The 18,494-nt window shown below is 36.8% G+C and overlaps 3 protein-coding genes across 4 annotated transcripts in view; all 3 read right to left on the bottom strand.

The window, feature by feature from the left end:
* eps15 (epidermal growth factor receptor pathway substrate 15) overlaps positions 1-5,921 on the bottom strand; it is a 29,631-nt gene extending 23,710 nt beyond the window's left edge. Inside the window, exons 1-8 of the mRNA XM_079898152.1 lie at positions 5,823-5,921; positions 3,118-3,159; positions 2,189-2,278; positions 1,790-1,837; positions 1,608-1,703; positions 1,344-1,406; positions 1,058-1,183; positions 693-752 (exon numbers count right to left, since the gene is read on the bottom strand). Coding sequence (XP_079754278.1) covers positions 693-752; positions 1,058-1,183; positions 1,344-1,406; positions 1,608-1,703; positions 1,790-1,837; positions 2,189-2,278; positions 3,118-3,159; positions 5,823-5,849 — 552 coding nt within the window. The 5' untranslated portion in view covers positions 5,850-5,921. The remainder of the gene's footprint in view (positions 1-692; positions 753-1,057; positions 1,184-1,343; positions 1,407-1,607; positions 1,704-1,789; positions 1,838-2,188; positions 2,279-3,117; positions 3,160-5,822) is intronic.
* Positions 5,922-7,213: 1,292 nt separating this feature from the next.
* Positions 7,214-12,607, bottom strand: LOC307173834 (calreticulin-like). The gene is made up of 9 exons (XM_079897339.1): positions 12,326-12,607; positions 11,841-11,942; positions 10,204-10,407; positions 9,988-10,082; positions 9,690-9,899; positions 9,366-9,479; positions 8,637-8,780; positions 8,429-8,521; positions 7,214-8,323 (listed from the first exon to the last, which is right to left on the bottom strand). Exons 1-9 carry the CDS (start codon positions 12,417-12,419, stop codon positions 8,111-8,113), a joined length of 1,269 nt encoding a protein of 422 aa, XP_079753465.1. The 5' UTR covers positions 12,420-12,607; the 3' UTR covers positions 7,214-8,110.
* A 1,989-nt stretch (positions 12,608-14,596) lies between these two features.
* tor3a (torsin family 3, member A) lies at positions 14,597-18,001 on the bottom strand. Of its 2 annotated transcripts, none has more exons than XM_079897350.1 (6): positions 17,660-18,001; positions 17,202-17,324; positions 16,597-16,862; positions 15,937-16,112; positions 15,283-15,407; positions 14,597-15,015 (listed from the first exon to the last, which is right to left on the bottom strand). In XM_079897350.1, the coding sequence occupies exons 1-6, from the start codon at positions 17,823-17,825 to the stop codon at positions 14,768-14,770; spliced, it is 1,104 nt and encodes a 367-aa protein (XP_079753476.1). In that variant the 5' UTR covers positions 17,826-18,001; the 3' UTR covers positions 14,597-14,767. The 2 variants fall into 2 exon arrangements, with proteins under 2 accessions (XP_079753476.1, XP_079753477.1); XM_079897351.1 differs by having other exon boundaries at positions 17,202-17,349.
* Positions 18,002-18,494: the final 493 nt, after the last annotated feature.

Consider the following 18,494-nt stretch of genomic DNA (forward strand, 5'->3'; position numbering starts at 1 on the left):
ATATCTGGAAAATGAATAGTAAGCTGTAGGGGTTATAGCCTAACATTAGAATCTAAAATATGTGAAAACTTAAGCTCATTACACCCTGTTCAAATAATGATTCGTGTCTTATTTGCTCATATTAATATCCTAGCTAGCATATTTTGTACTTTCACTCCCATATGGACCCCATTGAAAACAAGATGGCCTATCTCAAGGGGCTGTCCTTAATGAAGTAGAAATTGCAACGTTACAACTCAGTGTGGTCTTAACGAGGGTAACACGGCTCAGCTTTTATCAATGTCTGTGATTGCTGGCTGGTCTATTTATGAAGGCTTGTTAACAAATATCCTACAAACACATTTTGTGCAGCTGCTTAGGGGAACTCTACCACTAAAAGTCCTCTTCCCTGCTCTTAGCAGATCTCGTCTTAGGAGCCCTTTTAAGCTCTAGGAATCTTGAGGAATAGCTTTTATATTAACTGGGATTTTCGTGTCACTTTTAGGGGAAATTCTAAGAAAACGTCATGACTCTGAGAATTTTCTTAGAATTTGGCCGCTAGGAGCCACTTTTTGCACAAAAATTCTTTAGGGATACGGGCCCTGATCTATGTAAAAATCAGGGTGAAGTCACCCTTGAAAAGTAGGCAAGATGAAAAGTAATATGCCAAGATATTAATAACCCATTTGTGGTTTATTACCCACAGAACTCACCACAGCAAACTCATCTTTGTCCAGCATGCCATCTCTGTCAATGTCACTGAGCTCCCAAACCTATAACATTAATTCCAATAAGAGAGATATCAGATCGTTTCAGTCCATTAAATCGTTATTACTGATGTGCAGAGTCAGTTACCTGTAGTTTAATACATTTTGAAGTGCGATAGACAATTTAGCTAAACTTCAGGTATTTGCCTTTTTTTAAAAGACCCCAATACTTTCAAGCTATGGCTCAAGAGTGCATCCTGGTGGTTAGGCCTAAAAATGCACCTTTATATAAAAGATGAGGTAAAAGTTGCATCTTCAAACCCTGCATTGCACTATCATTTTAAACCTGCTTGCCACTGCGCTTGTCTTACCCTGCCAAGGACGTCCACAGGGAGTTTAGAATTAAGGAGCACTGGTTTGACCTTATCGCCCGTGAGCATGCCGCCCGCTGGAGAGAGGCTCTCGAAGATGGCATCGAATTTCAGCTTCTCATCAGCCTATATGACACGCACAACACACAAACACATTCATAAATGAGCAATTAAGCAATTGAGGCATTAAACTGAAAGCTTAATCTAATTTATAACTAATTCTAAATACAACATTTATCGAGCAACTTTATTCTAAATAACCAAACATCTGTTGGCGATATCTCACCTTGACAATCCATGGGCAGTCTGTGGGCACAGGGCCAAACTGAAGAGGACTGCTAGTGTCATGCTAGAAGAGACAACAGAAGAACAGCCATTAACTCACAAGAGACATAGAGCCGTTTCCACCACGTAAGCAAATAAAATCACCAACTCAGCAGCTTTTAAGTCATTTGTAATTGTATTCCCAGTTCTCCTTGGCTAATGAAGGACATGTGATGTTGTTTTCCTGGTCTGGTGAAGAGGAAGAGGAAGTTAAGATCTAACTTACAAACTTTGGGGGAGGGACAGCAGTATTTAGGCACTTAAGAGACACTTCAAGTCCATTCTGAGCACACGCCACCAAACGGAGTGCTACAAAAAATTGCTGAGAAGCAACAAACAGACAAATACAGTTGAGAATGTATAGCTCGAACGATTTTTCTAATAATGAACCATAATGTTTGAAAATACCTGCTTGTTTAGCGAGCCTTTGCGTTCGGAATCTGCCAAGTCCCATATCTGTGGAACAAATTAGCACAAAGTCGAATCAGCAATCAGCCATTTAGTGCTTTAAGTAAAACACTGCATGACACAATATTGCATGTGCATAACAACCTGTTAATGTTCAAGTAGTTTCAGGAAGAAAGTTTCAATAGAAAGTATTTCTAAAAATGTTTTTGCAAATTAATGAAATGCAAAAAGTAGTAACACAACAAATTGCAGAAAATCAATCTAGTGATATTAAGAAGGTAAGTAAATTACACCATCAATCTTTTTCTATTTCAGTCATCTTGATGTTTCCAGCACTCGTCAATCAATTCATTTCCCACACTGCTATATTGGACGCATGCTATTGCTTATTGACGTTACCTTGCCAAGGACCAGGTCTGCAAGGCCAGATGTCTTTAAGAATAAAGCCGCATCACTAGCTCCTACACACCCACTGCCGGACGGATCTACCTGTGGTGGAATAAAGCATAACAAATATTTAAAGTTTGGGGTCTGTAAGGATTGTTAATGTTTTTGACATTGCTCACAAAGGCTGCATTTATTTGATCAAAAATCCAAAAAAAAAGTAATATTGTGAAATATTATTACAATTAAGCATAACTGGTTTCTATTCTAATGTACAGCAGTCAACATTTTAAGTAAATCCAAAAAGTTAATCAAAGTTATCCTAAGACAAGAACGGGTATTGTTCAAAATTCAACTTTGATGAAAGGTTTTGATCCACTTCAAATGTTGACTACTGTATTTTAAAATGCATCTTATTCTTGTGACAGCAAAGCTAGATTTTCAGAATCATTTGTCCAGTCTTTAGTGTCACATGAAAGTTAAAAAGAAATCTTCTGTAATAATATAGGGTAAATGTCTTTACTGTTACTTGATTTGATCAATTTAATGCATTCTTGCTGAATAAATGTATTTATTTCTATGACCGGTAGTGTATGTTTCAATAAATATTCTAGAACTGATGGCCAATCATTCAAACACAATCCAAAAAAACCCAGAACTGAAGATATTCACTCAAATAGGAAACCAGCAGCAAGATGTTTAAACCATATGCTAGTTCAAACAGGCTGCTTCACTCACCCCGTCCAGTTCAGTTTGCAAACAATTCATCACTAATTCATAGCGGAATCCTTTTACTGAGAGAAAGACACTTACGGGAAGCAGAAGCCTCAGAGTGCTTTTAGCTCAAACTGACAATGAGGTGATGTTTTTATTTCTTTTCTTTCACCAAGTGCTCTATATTCGCCAAAGTGAGACATAACAGAAAACACTGATTAAACGCTTACCTGTCGATAGTATTTCTCATAGACAGGATTCCCACTTGAAAGCTGCAACCAAATAAAACAAAATCTAGTTTAAGTCATTACAAACACATTGTTTAATCTCTCTAAAACAGGTTAAACTGATAAAACCTTTAATCAATACATAAATAAGCCGATTAAAGAGCATTCTTCTAAACTGTTGTCTTTCTTGGCAGCATTGATGCATTCAGACCTCTGAAAAAGAAAATGTTAAAACCATCTGGCAACCAGGTGAACATTTATTGAATGGCAATGTGAAAGCAAACGATCTCACAATGACTTTAGTAGTACTCACACACCTTAGCCGTATATAAATATGTTGATTAAACACCCATGCACACATTAACACCGGTGGCTTTCTTAAGTCTCCTACCATTCACAACACAACACTGAGGTTTTGTTGAGTTGGGATTCACAATAGTTGAGCAGAGTAACACACATTTGCGCAGCTGACCGCAAGCCAAACCATCAACTTATGGCTTAGTCACGGCCAAAAGGCTAATTTATACCATATGGACGGATCAAGTGAAATGAGACGCATTATAGAGTCCACATTATGATTGTTTAAATTGTGTTTTTAGTAGACGTCAACCCCTCTGTCAGTCAAATGCTATTAGAGGGTCATTTGATCTTATCTATCTGACATCTGCATCATCATGAAGCATAAGCATCAACTTGATTTTCTGGTCATGTTAGGTGAAGTTCTGCCAGATCCCAACTGCTTTTTGGTTGTAGTTCAACAGCTCTGTCTGTCTCCCATCAGGTGGTTACTGGTGCATGCTAATGCGATGCTGGCACACAACATTCAGCAAAGTGCCACCAAACATTTCCTTGTCCCGCTGAGAAAGGAGTAGGAGTTTCTGTAACGCTTCTTAAATGGAAAAAAAACTCAAACCATTTTGGCCTTTCAGGCTGTTGCGATTCCAATTCATTTCCTGAGACTTATTCTGGCATGTTCTTCTTACAATTACCACGCTCCTACAGAGCGAAGTCTTAGTAAACCATAGTTAAACATACAATGAAAAAATATAATCTACTAAATCTACAAAACTATCTTGGAATCCTTTTCTCATGCTGTCTTTATGCTGCAAAGTCGGCAGAGAAGCTACATAAAAATACCACAGAAAGTGCATTTACAGACTGCATTTTTATTTTACAGATTTAGACATATTACAATTGCAGAAATAATGTGGTAAAATTAATACTGAAAATATAAAATTATTAAACTAACTGATTGATGGAATTTTATGATTATTTTTTATTAAATTTTATGTAATATTATATTTTCTGTCATGACAATGACAGGTTTAAGGCTGCACTAATGAAGCATTTCATTTACACAAACTACTCATTTAAAATGATTCATACAGTGAAATAAGAATTTGGTCTCAACACCAACCCCTAAAAGAAAGCAGAACAGAACGAAGATATGTCAGACGTGTCTGTTCCTCTGCCTAAAGAGGTAATACCGCAATGCATATTTCATGAATGTGTGCCTTGCTTCTAAAACTGAGCATACTATCAGCTGAATGTGGTCAACTATTCAACCACCCTTTCCATTAGAGAACAGTGTTACTCTTAAAGCAATAAAAAGGTAACATGCAAAGTGAGGAACATTTCAGACCATCAATCTAATCAATGCATGAATCCCTCAGGACTATTAAAACAGTTAAGTGAGTCCATTCATGTATTGCATATGCTGTCAGATCCCCCTATTCTTTTCTTGAACATCTGCATGAGTGTCACTGAAACTATTTCGTTAATATTTGCTCATAACATGCTAAGACCACATCAGAAAAAAGTTCATACTTAACTGGATTGAGATTTCTGACTACTTAAGATGTTATTAAGGCTGTAGCATACAACTTTTTAAAGGCTAATAGTCTGTTTAGCCAGCTAGCGAGTGTCAAATATGCTTTAGCTAGCTGGCTAATTAGTTTCAGACTGTAGCCAAGAGGGAAAAAAGTTGTTATGGGTAGAATAAATAAATACATAAAAAGGGAAAAGTACACGCTATGACTAAAATAGGGTAGTAAACACCATATTTGCATAAGATAACGCCTAGTTCCTATATATTAATTGACGAAGAGAGTAAAAAGTGAGCTAGCAGTGTAGCAAAACTTCCTGCTGCTTTGCGATGGCACTAGAAATAGCCTAACATGGTTTAGTGTACTAAAACACACATTTAATACAAAAATACCGATGTCAGATATCAGCGAAAGATGCCCTTAATATTGTAATTTAAAAGTTAGAGCCATAAATCGAAGAAGTATTTATCACTACAGCATCTCTAATTTTTCATATAGGCAAAGACACATTTTACAAGCACTTTCACACATTCATAGCCGAGACATGTAAAAATACAAGCTGTTCTTTAAAGAATTACAGTCACTTTAGATCATCTTAAGACATGCAAAAGCTGGAAAAATAAATAAAGTTTTATCCACCCTAGTTCAACACTGACACACTAAGCTACGCCCTTACGCAAGTCCCTAAAAGATCACACTGAAACTTTTTCTCTCCCAAAGCAAATGGCTGAAAACAACTTTAAATAGCTGCGACTAGACAACGGAGTGTGACCGTTTTTCGCCCTAAAGCGCAAATATAAAGCTCAACGGATCTGAAAGGCGTGTGAAACCAGCTGGAAAGTGATTTGGAGAGTGTTATATTTGTGTAGAAAGGGAGGTTACCTGAGTCAGGGAGAGACTGGCAGCCATAGTGTTTCAGTTCCCACTAGTTCATCCTGCGTTTCGATAGGCAATGGGCAATATAGGGATGCTACAAAACCTGGCGCTGGATTACTCTGTGGATTGAGGCTGAATAAAACCCGGCGCTGGATTCTTCAGTGGATCTGTAGGCGGTGGGTCACGGCTGATTGGTCCTCCAAGTTCTCTGGTCACTGGTGCTCACTGTACAGCCAAATTATGTCCAGCTCCACCTCTATGGGTCTAATGGGTGGAGGGATAGAGTTATGTTTAGGGTGTGGTTGGACCTTCTAGCTTTACCTAGTACGCCCAAATTACACCCAGAGAGGGGGAGCTGGATTTCACGCTCCACCCATGGCTCTGCACTGCAAAACCACCAGGCACTGGACTGGATTTTTCGGTGGATCAGAGCACCAAAACCTGGTGCGGGACTTATCAGTGGATGAGGAGGCGATATAAGCTCAGTTTGTAATGCTAAAACGATCTCAACCTTAAGATTTTCATAATGGAGTTATTTATTTACACAAATTGTGAGTAAAATAAAGTCGGTGGTTAACTTGTAGAGACTTGTGCTGGTGAATTTTAAAAATTGAATTAAATAAACAGTTTTTAATATGTCAATTTCTTCTTCCATTTTTATTTAACTACATTTTAAAACATGGTTTTAAATTTGTCTGCTAATTTGTGAATTTAAAAGTGATTTATTTACATTTTAATGTCTGAATTATTACATTGATAACATATTCCTCCATTTTACTTTTAAACGTCACTCATAGTCCTCCATACTTGAGAATCACAACAGATTCAATATTCATGAAGCATGAACGGATGTTCTATGTACAAAACATAGAAGTACTTTTAACCACAGACCTTATTTTACTTATAAACCTCCAACCAATATTCTAAAAAGTGAACATGTATGTTGTGAAATGTAATACCCTTCATTATTTTACAAATAATTTTTTTTTATTTTTTTATTCAGTTTCCAAAAAAACATTGGAAACCACTGAAATTGAGTTTGGCCACTTTAGTGAAAATAGTGCTGAAGAAATGTAAATTATTTAATGTTCAAGAAGACACTTGAGTATGTTACTCTTTTTGTAGTTTTATTATTGGACAACAACTGTCATACCAGAGCTTTTCTTCTCAATATGTCAAGGTACATCCTTCAAACACAAAAAGTACAAAATATATCTTTAAAAAAAAGGTCACAATCAATTTTGCTGGGAGAAGTATCTGATTGAAGCAGTACAGCAGTGCAATATTCACAATGGCTGTGAAATCTGTTGGAGAAGTGTTACTAGAATAATAGAAGACTTACCTTGCAAAACCCTTGAAATCTTACACACGTTTTTTAATTTTCCTTACTCCACAGGTTCAGCCAGGCCCTTATTATCACATTTGCTGAATAAATCATTCAGCAACTCCGTTGAACCCAAGCAAACAATTTACAGCAACTGAGAGAAATCATTGTTAACCTTGATTCGCTTTCGCCACACATTCGGCCAAACATGCAAATTCTTAATTCGATATAAAAGTTTGCTTGCTGACCAGGGCCAGATCAAAACCATATCACCTTTGTGAGATCCACTGTGTGTTCAGGAAAGTATACAACCAAGAACCTGATCTCTAATAGATTGATATTAAGAGCAAGTACATGGTTATGAATTTGAGGTTTGGGTTAAGATGAAACATGCAATAAAGTGAGGACTCGCTCTCAAACCCAAAACACACACACACACATAAACGTAAAAATGTGTCAAGCCAAAATGAAACAACCTGCCATATTCTGTAACAGAAGTGAAATGAGAACAAAATGATGGGAACGGTACCTAAAAATTGCTCCACATTATCAATGAAATATAGTAAATGTTCTTTGAGGTAATCATACAAGTTTCTGAGAATTGTAGCTACCAGTTGATGACTGTTATGACTCAAGTTTCATGTTACAGAATTTCTTAGGATATCTGACATATGTAAACATGAGAATTGAATTTTTATGGATCGTATCTCACACTACAGACAAAGATTTTCATATTGGTTCCCTTCAAATCTCCCTGACTGAAAACGCTTGGGGGACTTTGCTTGACATCAGGCAAATGAAAATTATGAAAAAAGTTAATCTATAAATAGGTTTGTAGAAGTGGAAAGGGACAAAACAATCTTGCCAGATTCATCCGACACACAACAAAAAGAATGTCCAGCATTAGTCCAGTTCTCTGTATTGTACCCCATTAGTCATGGGACATTTCTTCACAAGTTCCTGTTGAAATCTACAACTCATCTTTGAGTTTAGAGTCTGTTTCCTCTTCCTCCTCCTCTTCTTCTTCTTCCTCTTCCTCCTCCTCCTCCTCTTCTTCCTCCTCCTCTTCCTTATCTTCATCTTCCCCTTCATCCTTCACCTCCTCCTTTCTTGTACTTTCCTCTTCCTCACGCTTCTTTCTGTCTTCCTCTTCTTGACTTTCTTTCATTTTCTTCTCAGCATCCTGAGAGGAACAAAAACAAAACATAAACATGAGAAATTACTATCAAAAACGACAATTAAGTGGAAAATAATTTAATAGGGAGCAATAATAATCGAAGCAGTGTACCTTTGTGGCACCCCAAGTCTCATCGCCAACCTCTTCTGCCAGTTTGGGGTCATTTGTAATGAGAAAGTTGTCAAAAATTGTGCCAGACTTCACCTAATAAAATAAAATACAAGGAAAGTTGGTTTAAAGCACATAAATAGGCAAGTTATTAAATATCTGAAAACTGTAATTGTCTTTGGGACCCAAGGTAAGAAAACTGCTAATGTACCTGCCACAAGTCCAGTCCGATCACTCCGATGCTATCGTATTTATAGATTTCGCTGTCAGCAGTGTACTCCGGGTTATCAATCTCAGGGTGCACCCATTTTCCCTTGTAAGCAGGATTGTCAATCTGGTTGGGTTTCCACTCACCCTGGAAAAGATAAAAAACTCAATTTCGAAAATAAAACCATAAACAGACCCAGTATTCACTGTGACAAAGCCATGTTTTTAGGTATAATCTGCATCTTTGTTCAATATTCAAGTCAGGTTGAAGCGGAAATTTACCCTATTTTCTAAATGCTATTGATCTTATTCTGAATGAATAATAAAAAAAGAAGATCTTGTCATTTAATTTTTTTTTTTTAAATTGTAGTTCTTCTGACATATTCTGGACATTTCCAATAATTTTGCCCACATAAATCCCGACCCTTTCTTACAATCAGCCTCAAGCTCACATTCAGATCTGTAACTGTGACCATTGTGAATCTCAAAATTCAGTTTATATCTCACAATTCTGACATTTTTTCACAATTCCCTCAGAATAGCTTTCATTCATTTCTGCATCCATCCAAGCAATAGAACAAAGACTCAGTCCTACATTTTTTTTTCTTTTTTCGATAAACAATTTCACTCGAATATACAGTACATCACAATATGGAGGAAAAGATCTGTCGCTACTTCCGTTACCTGGTGACTAAGTATTTTAAGGGAGGCACAATTAAAGAAAAGTCAGTACCTTGTATTCAGGATTGGTGACCATGGGCGGCTCCCACTCCCCATCCATCTCATCATCCCAGTCATCAGGCTTCTTGGCATCAGGATCAGGGATGTTCTCGGCTTTGTCCCAGTCCTACAGAAACACACAGACAAAGTTTCACAAAGCTGGAACATATTAGCAAGGAACATATAACTTAATACTGTATATCAGACCAGCTGTTGTTGCAATGATTTACTTGGTGATCTGTGCATATTTATCCCAAACAGTGGCTTATATAAGCAGTTAATCTATTTTGCGACAAGCAAGATCTGTTTGGTTTCTTGACAAACACCAAGTCCTTACCTCTGGTTTCTTGTCATCAGGGTCATCGATCTTCTCTCTCTCGTCCCAGTCCTCAGGTCTTTTCGCTTCGGGATCCTTGATCTTTTTGGGGGGCAGGACGTCCCAGTCTTCTTCCAGAGATCCAGACTCTACCTTCTTATTATCAATCTTGACTTCATAAGTGTTGTCAGGATTGACAATTAGCGTATACAGGTGGGTGTATTCATCATCCTGAATGACAAAATACATGGTATATGAGCTAGTAGGGGTGGTGCCATGGTGCATTATGGGACAAAAAATAAATGAACAACAGGATTACCTTGCATCTAATGTCTTTGTTGATCAAATGATTTTTGCCTTTGTAATTGAAGATTACATGTACTTTCTTGGTGCCAGGGCCACAGATGTCAGGACCTAGAATAGATAAACGTGTGGGTTAAATCATCTTGTGCGTCCAAATGCACACGACTGGTCTGATTTCACATCAGATTTAAGATGCTCATCAATAGAAACAAGTGATTAATGAAATACTCACCAAACATGATATTATAGGTGGAATCTCCATGCATATCTTCCTGTTTGAGGTCTGATGGGAAAAGTTTGATGTAGCCTCCACCACAGTCAATGCTCTGTTCATGTTTTACAGTGAACTGGATCACGAGGGGCTCATCCTTGTTGTTGAAATCAGCGAAGCGGGATGAAAGCGCGTAGAAATGAGCATCCTGACTGGTCTGAAGACCTGAAAGTTCACAATATGATACCTGAGCAACAGCAACCATAACTCAAACTTTTCAGTTATTAAAATCATCTGACAAATAGGGCTGGCAACTAATGTTTATTTTGATAATTAATCTGTTGATTACTTCTTCAGTTAATACGATTAAAAATCAAAAAAATATTAAATTTTTTTTTTTTTAATACATTTACAGAATTGTTATTTCACATTCTGTCCTCCAAACAATGTGCAATTCAAATGCAATGAAAACAAATATAGTGAATGTATCCATGTACTATGTAGGCCACAGGTGTCAAACTCAGTTCCTGGAGGGCCACAGCCCTACAGAGTTTTTTCCAACCCTTAGATTAGCTGAACAGGTGTTTAATTAGTTGAAGCTAACCTCTGCAGGGCTGTGGCCCTCCAGGAACTGAGTTTGCCACCTCTGATGTAGGCTATGTGCAAGTAAACATTTTGAGCAAAAATTTAAATTGATTGCTTACCAGTTGAAAGTAGAAGTTAAAATCAGTAAATTAAAAATGACAATAAAGAAAAACAAATGATTACATCTTAACTGGCATGACTCAAGGTAGGAGGAACACGCATTCAAACATCTGAACATATTACATTTTTACTCCATTATGATATTCTATTTACTGCTTTCATAAAAACACAATTTCTTGTAGGTTTAAAATTCTACATGTAACATTTAAATCTAACAAGAAGAAAAATGCATATTTTAGTCGTAATTATTGTGCTCATTGTACTGCGCTCTATGCACAGTCCGCAGATGCGATATATGCGATTAATTGATAATCAATTAAATCAAATTTGTTGTCTTATTTTAATTGGCAATCTTATTGCCAAGTTGTTGCAGCCCTACTGGTGAGGACAGGTTCTTTCCTGTGTTGAGGTATTCCTGCTTTTTCAGGTATTATAGACCTTCTTGGCTGGCAGGTAGGACAAGTACTGTGTAGTGCAAGATGAGTCATCAATATTTTGCACGACAAATTTAAATGTGAAATATCTGCTTAGTGTCAATTATGTCAATGTTTAGGAGTACACTAGAATGGCCTCCAATGCGAACACACATAGACCAAAACCCACAAAACTCTCATTCTGATTTCATGTGGTCTTTAAATGCATGATGAATCTTGTGACAAGGCACACATTGCTCAATTTCAGCAAAGCAGGAAGTTGGCTATACAAATTGGACTAGATTTAATCTGTGGCAGGGCAACTGGCCCTACTACACGTGGTTTTTGTAATGTTTTGAAACAGTAAATATCAGATGGTGTGTGACCTGTCTGCAGCTCAGTAGTGCAGAGGGCATTACGTCACATACCGTAGCCCCTCCCCCCGCGTATTATTTAGTGCGTAAAATAATGAGGAAACCACAAATTAAAGCAAAGCAGTGTCTATTACCTCATGCCTGTAATAAATAAAGCATCACTCACCCTTATCTTTCTCGGCATCGCCATAAAATTTGCCTGCAGAGAGCACAAACTGGCCGTAGTCGGATTTATGCTTGGATTCAATCCATCGGCTCCTCCAGGTGTCTGAAATGTGCATGTGACATGAATGTGAAATTAAAACCATTATCAACATGCATACATGCATAATTATGAATAAAATCAGATTAAATCAAGGACGTTTGCTCAACCGACCGTCATTCACACTGGCTGCCTTGACTATTTGTTATAAAATAACCTATTTAAACCAATACTTTAAGATTTTAAATTATTATATTGCTATTATTATTGTTGTTGTTGTTATAATTTAATGAGTACAACCCACCATTGTTGCCAAGCCATTGCAATAGCATATGGTGACTCCACCACATAGAATTTCAAGTGTATGGTGAATCCATCACATGCTCGAAAGCCACAGAGAGCATAAATAATTTTAAAAAAGCATCAAAACACAATTTTTTCAAACTCACCTCCGTCTTCAAATTGCTCTCGGAAATAAACAGATGATTCTGCAGCTATCAAAGCGACGGACACGGCCATAAACAGTAGGGATAACGTTGTCATTTTGCAGTTAAATATATTCCCCGTTTAGGAGGGTTGGAATAGTAAAATATAAAGAAAATGTGTTTTAAAAAGAAATATTAGGCTTGTATATTATGAGCTCTGTTTGGATCTTTACATGCCTGCAAAATCACTGTCCGCTGCTGCTATCATTCGCACAGTCTCGCCTCTAGACTGAGAACAGATGGCTGGCTCTGATTGGACGGCGGGTGGAGACGATAGCGTCACACCGGTCAGCCAATCAGATAATTTGCGGAAAGCCGTGGAACGTCCTTTCTGGCCAATGCCAGCTGACCACGCGTTTGGCAGACACTAGTAATGGGAATTGGAAAGACTCGTTTCAGCGAATCGGTTCAATGAACCAGTTTAGAAAACGGATTCAGTTAGTGCTTGCTTATGTTTTTTCTTAAGCAGTTGTATTTTACAAGATCTAAAATCTTCTAATTAAGCCATATGTAGGTACATATTACTGTTGTGCAGATTTGAAAACCAGTTTTAGGTTAAGTTTTACCCTGTTTTTGCACGTTTTAATTAAATGTTATTTATTACAACCAAGTCTGTGTCGTATATATGTTGATGGAACTGTCATAGAATCAAGTTCTGATTATTACTGAATATTTCTAGTAGCTTTATTTCTGCTATTAAAGAGACGGTGCTTGGTTCTATGAATGAATTGTTTACTCGAAAATTGCTCGACTCGATTCATGAACGAATCGTACAGTTCGAATCGTAAATAGTTGTTTCAGAATTACTTGACCATTTTACAGTCTATGCTTCTGACTCAGGTTCAGCCCGTTCATTAAAAAGATTGAACCCTTTAGAAATATGCTCATAAGAGGAACAAGATTACTTGTTAATGTAATGGATTTTTATTTTCAGTTTTTTATTAAACCAAGCAAGTGATTTAGTTGTTTGCAAAATCTATATAGAAATAATGTCAAGAGTTTTGAGAGCATGTGTAACTTTTATTTCGTTCTTTTTTTTTCACCTCAAATATCAGTAACAAGGGCATTTAACAATTTTCCACTGGTGTTATAAATGGGAAATGGTAATGCAGAATTTAAGCTTGCTCAAACAAAAATAACAGACAATAGGCACCTTTTGGTATCACTTGCCTGATATTATTTGTAGACAAAACCTTTACAAAAGTTTATAATTTTAGCTGGTGACATAAAATCTAGTTCTTTCAGTAACATTATCAGGGCTGACAAGTAAAATCAAAAAGCTAATGTGCTAAGGAAATTTCCAAAGATGCATGTTACTATAGCATTACAAATGTCTTGAGTACAGCGAATAAGTTCATTTAACAAATGGGCAAACTACAAAAAAATACATACAGGCCTGTGAGGGGGGGAAATAGTGCATTACATCAAGCCTCAAATGTAAAGCAATGATTTCTTCAATCTCATGTTTGTCAAGCTTGTCCCTCTAACTCTTTTTTCTACCTACATACATTTCAGTGGCATATCTTCATCTTTTCCCCAACAACTCAAATAATTTTCACATCAGAATGTGTTCAAAATGGAAACATCAATTAACACAAACAAAAAACACAAGTGACAATTAATTGAGTTCCAATTTTTAAAACAAACAAAAAAACACACTTTAAGATACTCAACACACAAAAAAGTATACAATAAATGTATTAAACACATTTTTTTTTTTGTTAATTTCAAGGCATGTCTTGAAATTGTGATCATTAATGCAGACAATGATTACTGAATTATGGCAAAAAATGTACCACGTTCTTAAACAGCAATTTTAAAGAAACATTCCAGATTAAATAAAAATGTAGCTTCTTAGTGGCATACAGTCAATCCCAACAGAAAATGACTGTGGAAACAAACTAAAATACATTTGGCAATAATACTTGCATGGAAAGCCAATCAATTCCCACTTTACTTTTTAGCTCTTTTTATCCTGTTTAGCTCAGAAACACATATTACGGAAGTAAAAAAGAGCAATTCCCAAATGTTAAAAAACATTGTGGTTCTGCCTCCTTGAATAATAGCCTTCCATATTAAGTGCATTACTGTAAATAAAATATTTTTCAAAGAGGTTAAGTTGCTTAAGTTCAGATCAATACATGTAATGTTGCTTGCCTGGGAGAAGTAGCTAAGATAGATGTACATAAAAAGTTCTTAAATATCTTTACAATAGGGTTTGTCATGAGCAAGCTCTTTTGTTCCTGCCCTTTCTCTCAGAGTGTAAGATATAGAGTTGAAACTGGGTTTTTTTTCCCCCTCTGCATTGTTAGTGTTGTATAATTTGCATTTCCGATATCAGCAGTCATTTCTGCTTCATTCAAGTATATTCTGTTTCTTTAATCTGGGATTTTGTGTAACGCTCTGTTATGGTAGAAAGAAATTGATCCTTTGAGGAATGGATTTGCAGCCCTGTGCAGAGAAGAGTTTCTCCTCCTTAGGAACATACAGCATGGCTTTGGCCACTTCATCCAGCGTTCCCTCATCCGGCTGAAGGCCACGAGCTGCATATGCATCATGTGCACACAGTTTCACATGCCGGTACTCCAGCGGCAAGAATGGTACAAAGAAGTCAATAAGATGGCCTGACATCAGCTCGCTTTGTGCAAAACCTCCTGCACAGGTGAAAAACATATATAATGAAAATCTCAGACTAAAGACATAAATCTGCATGTATATAGCAGTAAAAGGGGATGAATTTAAATATGCATTATCTCTGAGACATCTGTTCATGTAAAGTTTCCAACAGCACAGCTAATAAAAATATAAAAAATACAAAAATGGTGACCCCATCTCACACAATAGTGAAAAAAGAAAAACATATATGGAAATTAAGCAACCAGATATGTTATGATATGATGTGTTTGACCGTGTGCAGCTACCTTCTGCCTCCATGGCTTCAGCCCGCAGAAGATGTTCCAAGTCTTCCATGCCGATATCTTCCCTATTCTGTCCCGAGTGCCAGAAATCCAGTGCCACCTCATTGATGGCAGCACCACCGATATTGCTAAAGCATGATGTTAAGGACACATTAATAACACAAGCCAAATTGTGAGGACATGTTTGGTCAGGCTGTAATACAAATTCATTATGAACATGCAGAAACATTTATGTTATAGTCAATGTATGCATTTTATGCATAGTATAATTAAACCTGTAGCTGTAGTCAGTCACATAAATGTCAGATCAACACCTTTTTACCAAGTTTAGTGTTTTGTTCTTCCCTCATATTTAAAATATTTTCCTCATATTTCGATGGTTTAATCCAACTTTTAAGGTTATTAAAAACAAACATCCCCTCCAGACATCACTTTTGGCCACTACTGTATATCATACATCTACATACACCTTGCAGGACCTGGAAAATGTTAATTGGATCTTTTTTATTTTATTTTTTCAGATTCTGAAAGGTGTAAGTAAACATATGATTATATATGTGGGCAGTTGCCTAAATTCCTAGAAGAACCATGCTTAAGAACTGCAAGATAAGTGAGTTCCATGGACAACTAATGGCTGTATGAAGCCAACACACCAACCTGAGGAACAGGAATATGGCTCTCCTATAGCTGACCCCATCCACATTATCATAGTGGTCCATGTAGGGCTTTATGGCGTCGATGAGTCCTGGATGAAGCTTTTCTGCCTCATCAAAGATAAAGAGAGTCTGTGGGCACCGCAGAACCATGTCTCGAATGGCTTCTCTCAGTTGGCCCTAGTCGCAAACACACCCACACAAATACAAACACTGACCGTGAAGTTCAGGATCCCCGGACACGTACGTGCATTATTTCAAAATTTGGACAGGAAAGAATCAATTGTACACAATGTCATTTCTCTGTTCGCTGAATCAGGTTTTCTAACTGAACTATCCAAGTGCATCAAGGTTGAATTGCATAATCATACAATCGTACCACAGCTTTAATGGCAGCGGTCCAATAAACATTTCCCAGAAGCCCAAATTATGTGATGATATTGGACCCCTGCTTACGTGAGCCTGTTTTTTTTCCAAACTAAATATATCCAAGCAGATGAATTATAGTAAAAACAGCAAACATTATACTAATGTTTCAGATTATAATGTAACCAAAGACTAAAACTTTGTTTGTAATAAGTGGACTAAATCAACAAATGACTACTGAATCAGACCAGATGACCTGGACAGCCATGTGCACGTCAACCGTTGAAACTTTGCTCACCTTGTACACGTCCACCAATCTCGCGTGAGGGAAGTGGAATGGGGCAATGAACAAACGCACACATTCACTCTTTATACCATCCCGGTAAAGGTTGTCCGCTACTATCCGAGCCACAAAGTTCTTGCCTGTCCCAGACCAGCCGTGAAAGGACAGAGTCAGTGGTTTGTTGGACTCAGGGTTTTTGATGAATCCTTGAATGGCTTTCAGAACCACAGACTGGGCCAGGTGCTGCCCGTGGAGATTCACCTGTAGATCCCTCTCCAATCCTGAACACACATCCATATGCATAGGTCAAGGAAAAAAGAGAAAATGTTTCTTTGTAGTCAACAAGGTAATATAGCACATTTTCTATGCACAAAAAGCTCTATCCATTGTTCACAAATTTAATGTTAAGGGTTCTCAGTTTTGACCAGTGTATTTTCATTTGTGGTTGTCTGATCACATCTTCATAAAAATAATTATAAAACAACATTTAAAATGATCATAATATATATATATATATATATATATATATATATATATATATATATATATATATATATATATTTGTAATACGATTGTTATATTGCTTAATAATAATGCATGCACGACATTGATGGCTCTACCTGTGATGTTATTTGTAATCCTACAGTCCCCTGAATCACAGCACTGACCCAGGCTGCAGTACCAAGCAGTCAGCATGCCAGTGTAGTACTGGGGAAACCCTGACCAAATGTTGCCAGTAGGCACTTAAAAGAAGAGTGTTACACAAGTCTGTAGTGGGTTACATTACAGTCAGTACAAATACTGCCATTATTCAAAACGAGACTCTAATACTACAACATAAAATGCATTTTTATTATAATGCATAAAAATATATTTCATTATTTATTAATAATAAATTCATTCATTATGATATATATAATGAATACACTATTCTGTTAAGTACATATAGGAAATTTAAACGTTAAATAATCTGCAGCAAAATACACGAATAAACGTTGTTCATCCAAAATCTATATAACATATTGTACTTTATAACACATCAAATATATCTCTATATTAATCTAAATTATAGCTTTACCTTGTTGTGTCGCATCATCCTGGTGTGGTTGGCAGTCCCCTTCCCATATATTGCAATAGATGTAATTGAAATAATAGGTAGAAACGTTTGAAATGCTGTCGAATTGAAAAAAATCGGCATCAGCCGAAACAGCCAGGAGTGAGAGCAAGATTACGATTGAAAACATCGGTGCCGACAGAAATATAGATCTTGCAAAGATTGTAACATTGAGCTATTAGATGTAACTGTAGAGTCCATTTATATATACATTGGAGTCTCATTGACGGCAGGCCGCACAAGAAATGAGACGAGAACTGAAATGAGACGTCACAATCTTCATTGTAATAGTGGAATGAGCGGTTGGTAGAATGAAATGGGTTAAAGTGGGCGGTGCTTAGCGCAGTTAAAAAAAGAAAAAGAAAAAAGGGTATTTTGCCCCTTTCATTTTATCACTCCAATTACTAATAAAAACTAAATTACTATTAAACAATTACGACTACTAAAATATTAAAAATAAGTGTAATTTCAGTTAACGTAGAACGTTGGCGTTGTCACGTGGTAACAGTTCAAATTCTAAACGTTGATCAGTCCGGACCAATCGCTGCAGTTTAGGATAACTTGATATTTTTTCATGCGGTCCAAATTCAAGGTGCTGAATTTGGACAGCATACTACGTTTACCATTTCTGCCACGTATACGAAGAGGTCTGGGACTGTCCATGGGTCAATGCTAGGTACAAAGAAAAAAAAAAGTTTGGTATCTTTCTTTCGCCTCATTTCAACGGGCAAATCCTAACATGAAGCCAAATTCGACATTATAGACTTGTCAGTTAATAGACTTGTCAATTAACAAATAG

This window comes from Squalius cephalus (assembly GCF_949319135.1).
Source record: "Squalius cephalus genome assembly, chromosome: 16".
NCBI lineage: Eukaryota > Metazoa > Chordata > Actinopteri > Cypriniformes > Leuciscidae > Squalius > Squalius cephalus.

What these genes read in the sequence shown, in the direction of transcription:
- tor3a (XM_079897350.1), bottom strand. Translation starts at nt 17,825, where the DNA reads ATGTTTTCAATCGTAATCTTGCTCTCACTCCTGGCTGTTTCGGCTGAT. An exon ending in GATTACAAATAACATCACAG is followed by an intron (nt 16,863 to 17,201) that starts GTAGAGCCATCA and finishes ATGTGTGTTCAG; the next exon opens with GATTGGAGAGGGATCTACAG. An exon ending in TGAAGCCATGGAGGCAGAAG is followed by an intron (nt 15,016 to 15,282) that starts GTAGCTGCACAC and finishes TCACCTGTGCAG; the next exon opens with GAGGTTTTGCACAAAGCGAG.
- LOC307173834 (XM_079897339.1), bottom strand. Translation starts at nt 12,419, where the DNA reads ATGACAACGTTATCCCTACTGTTTATGGCCGTGTCCGTCGCTTTGATA. An exon ending in TCGGACTGGACTTGTGGCAG is followed by an intron (nt 8,522 to 8,636) that starts GTACATTAGCAG and finishes TTATTTTATTAG; the next exon opens with GTGAAGTCTGGCACAATTTT. An exon ending in AGACTTGGGGTGCCACAAAG is followed by an intron (nt 8,324 to 8,428) that starts GTACACTGCTTC and finishes TGTTCCTCTCAG; the next exon opens with GATGCTGAGAAGAAAATGAA.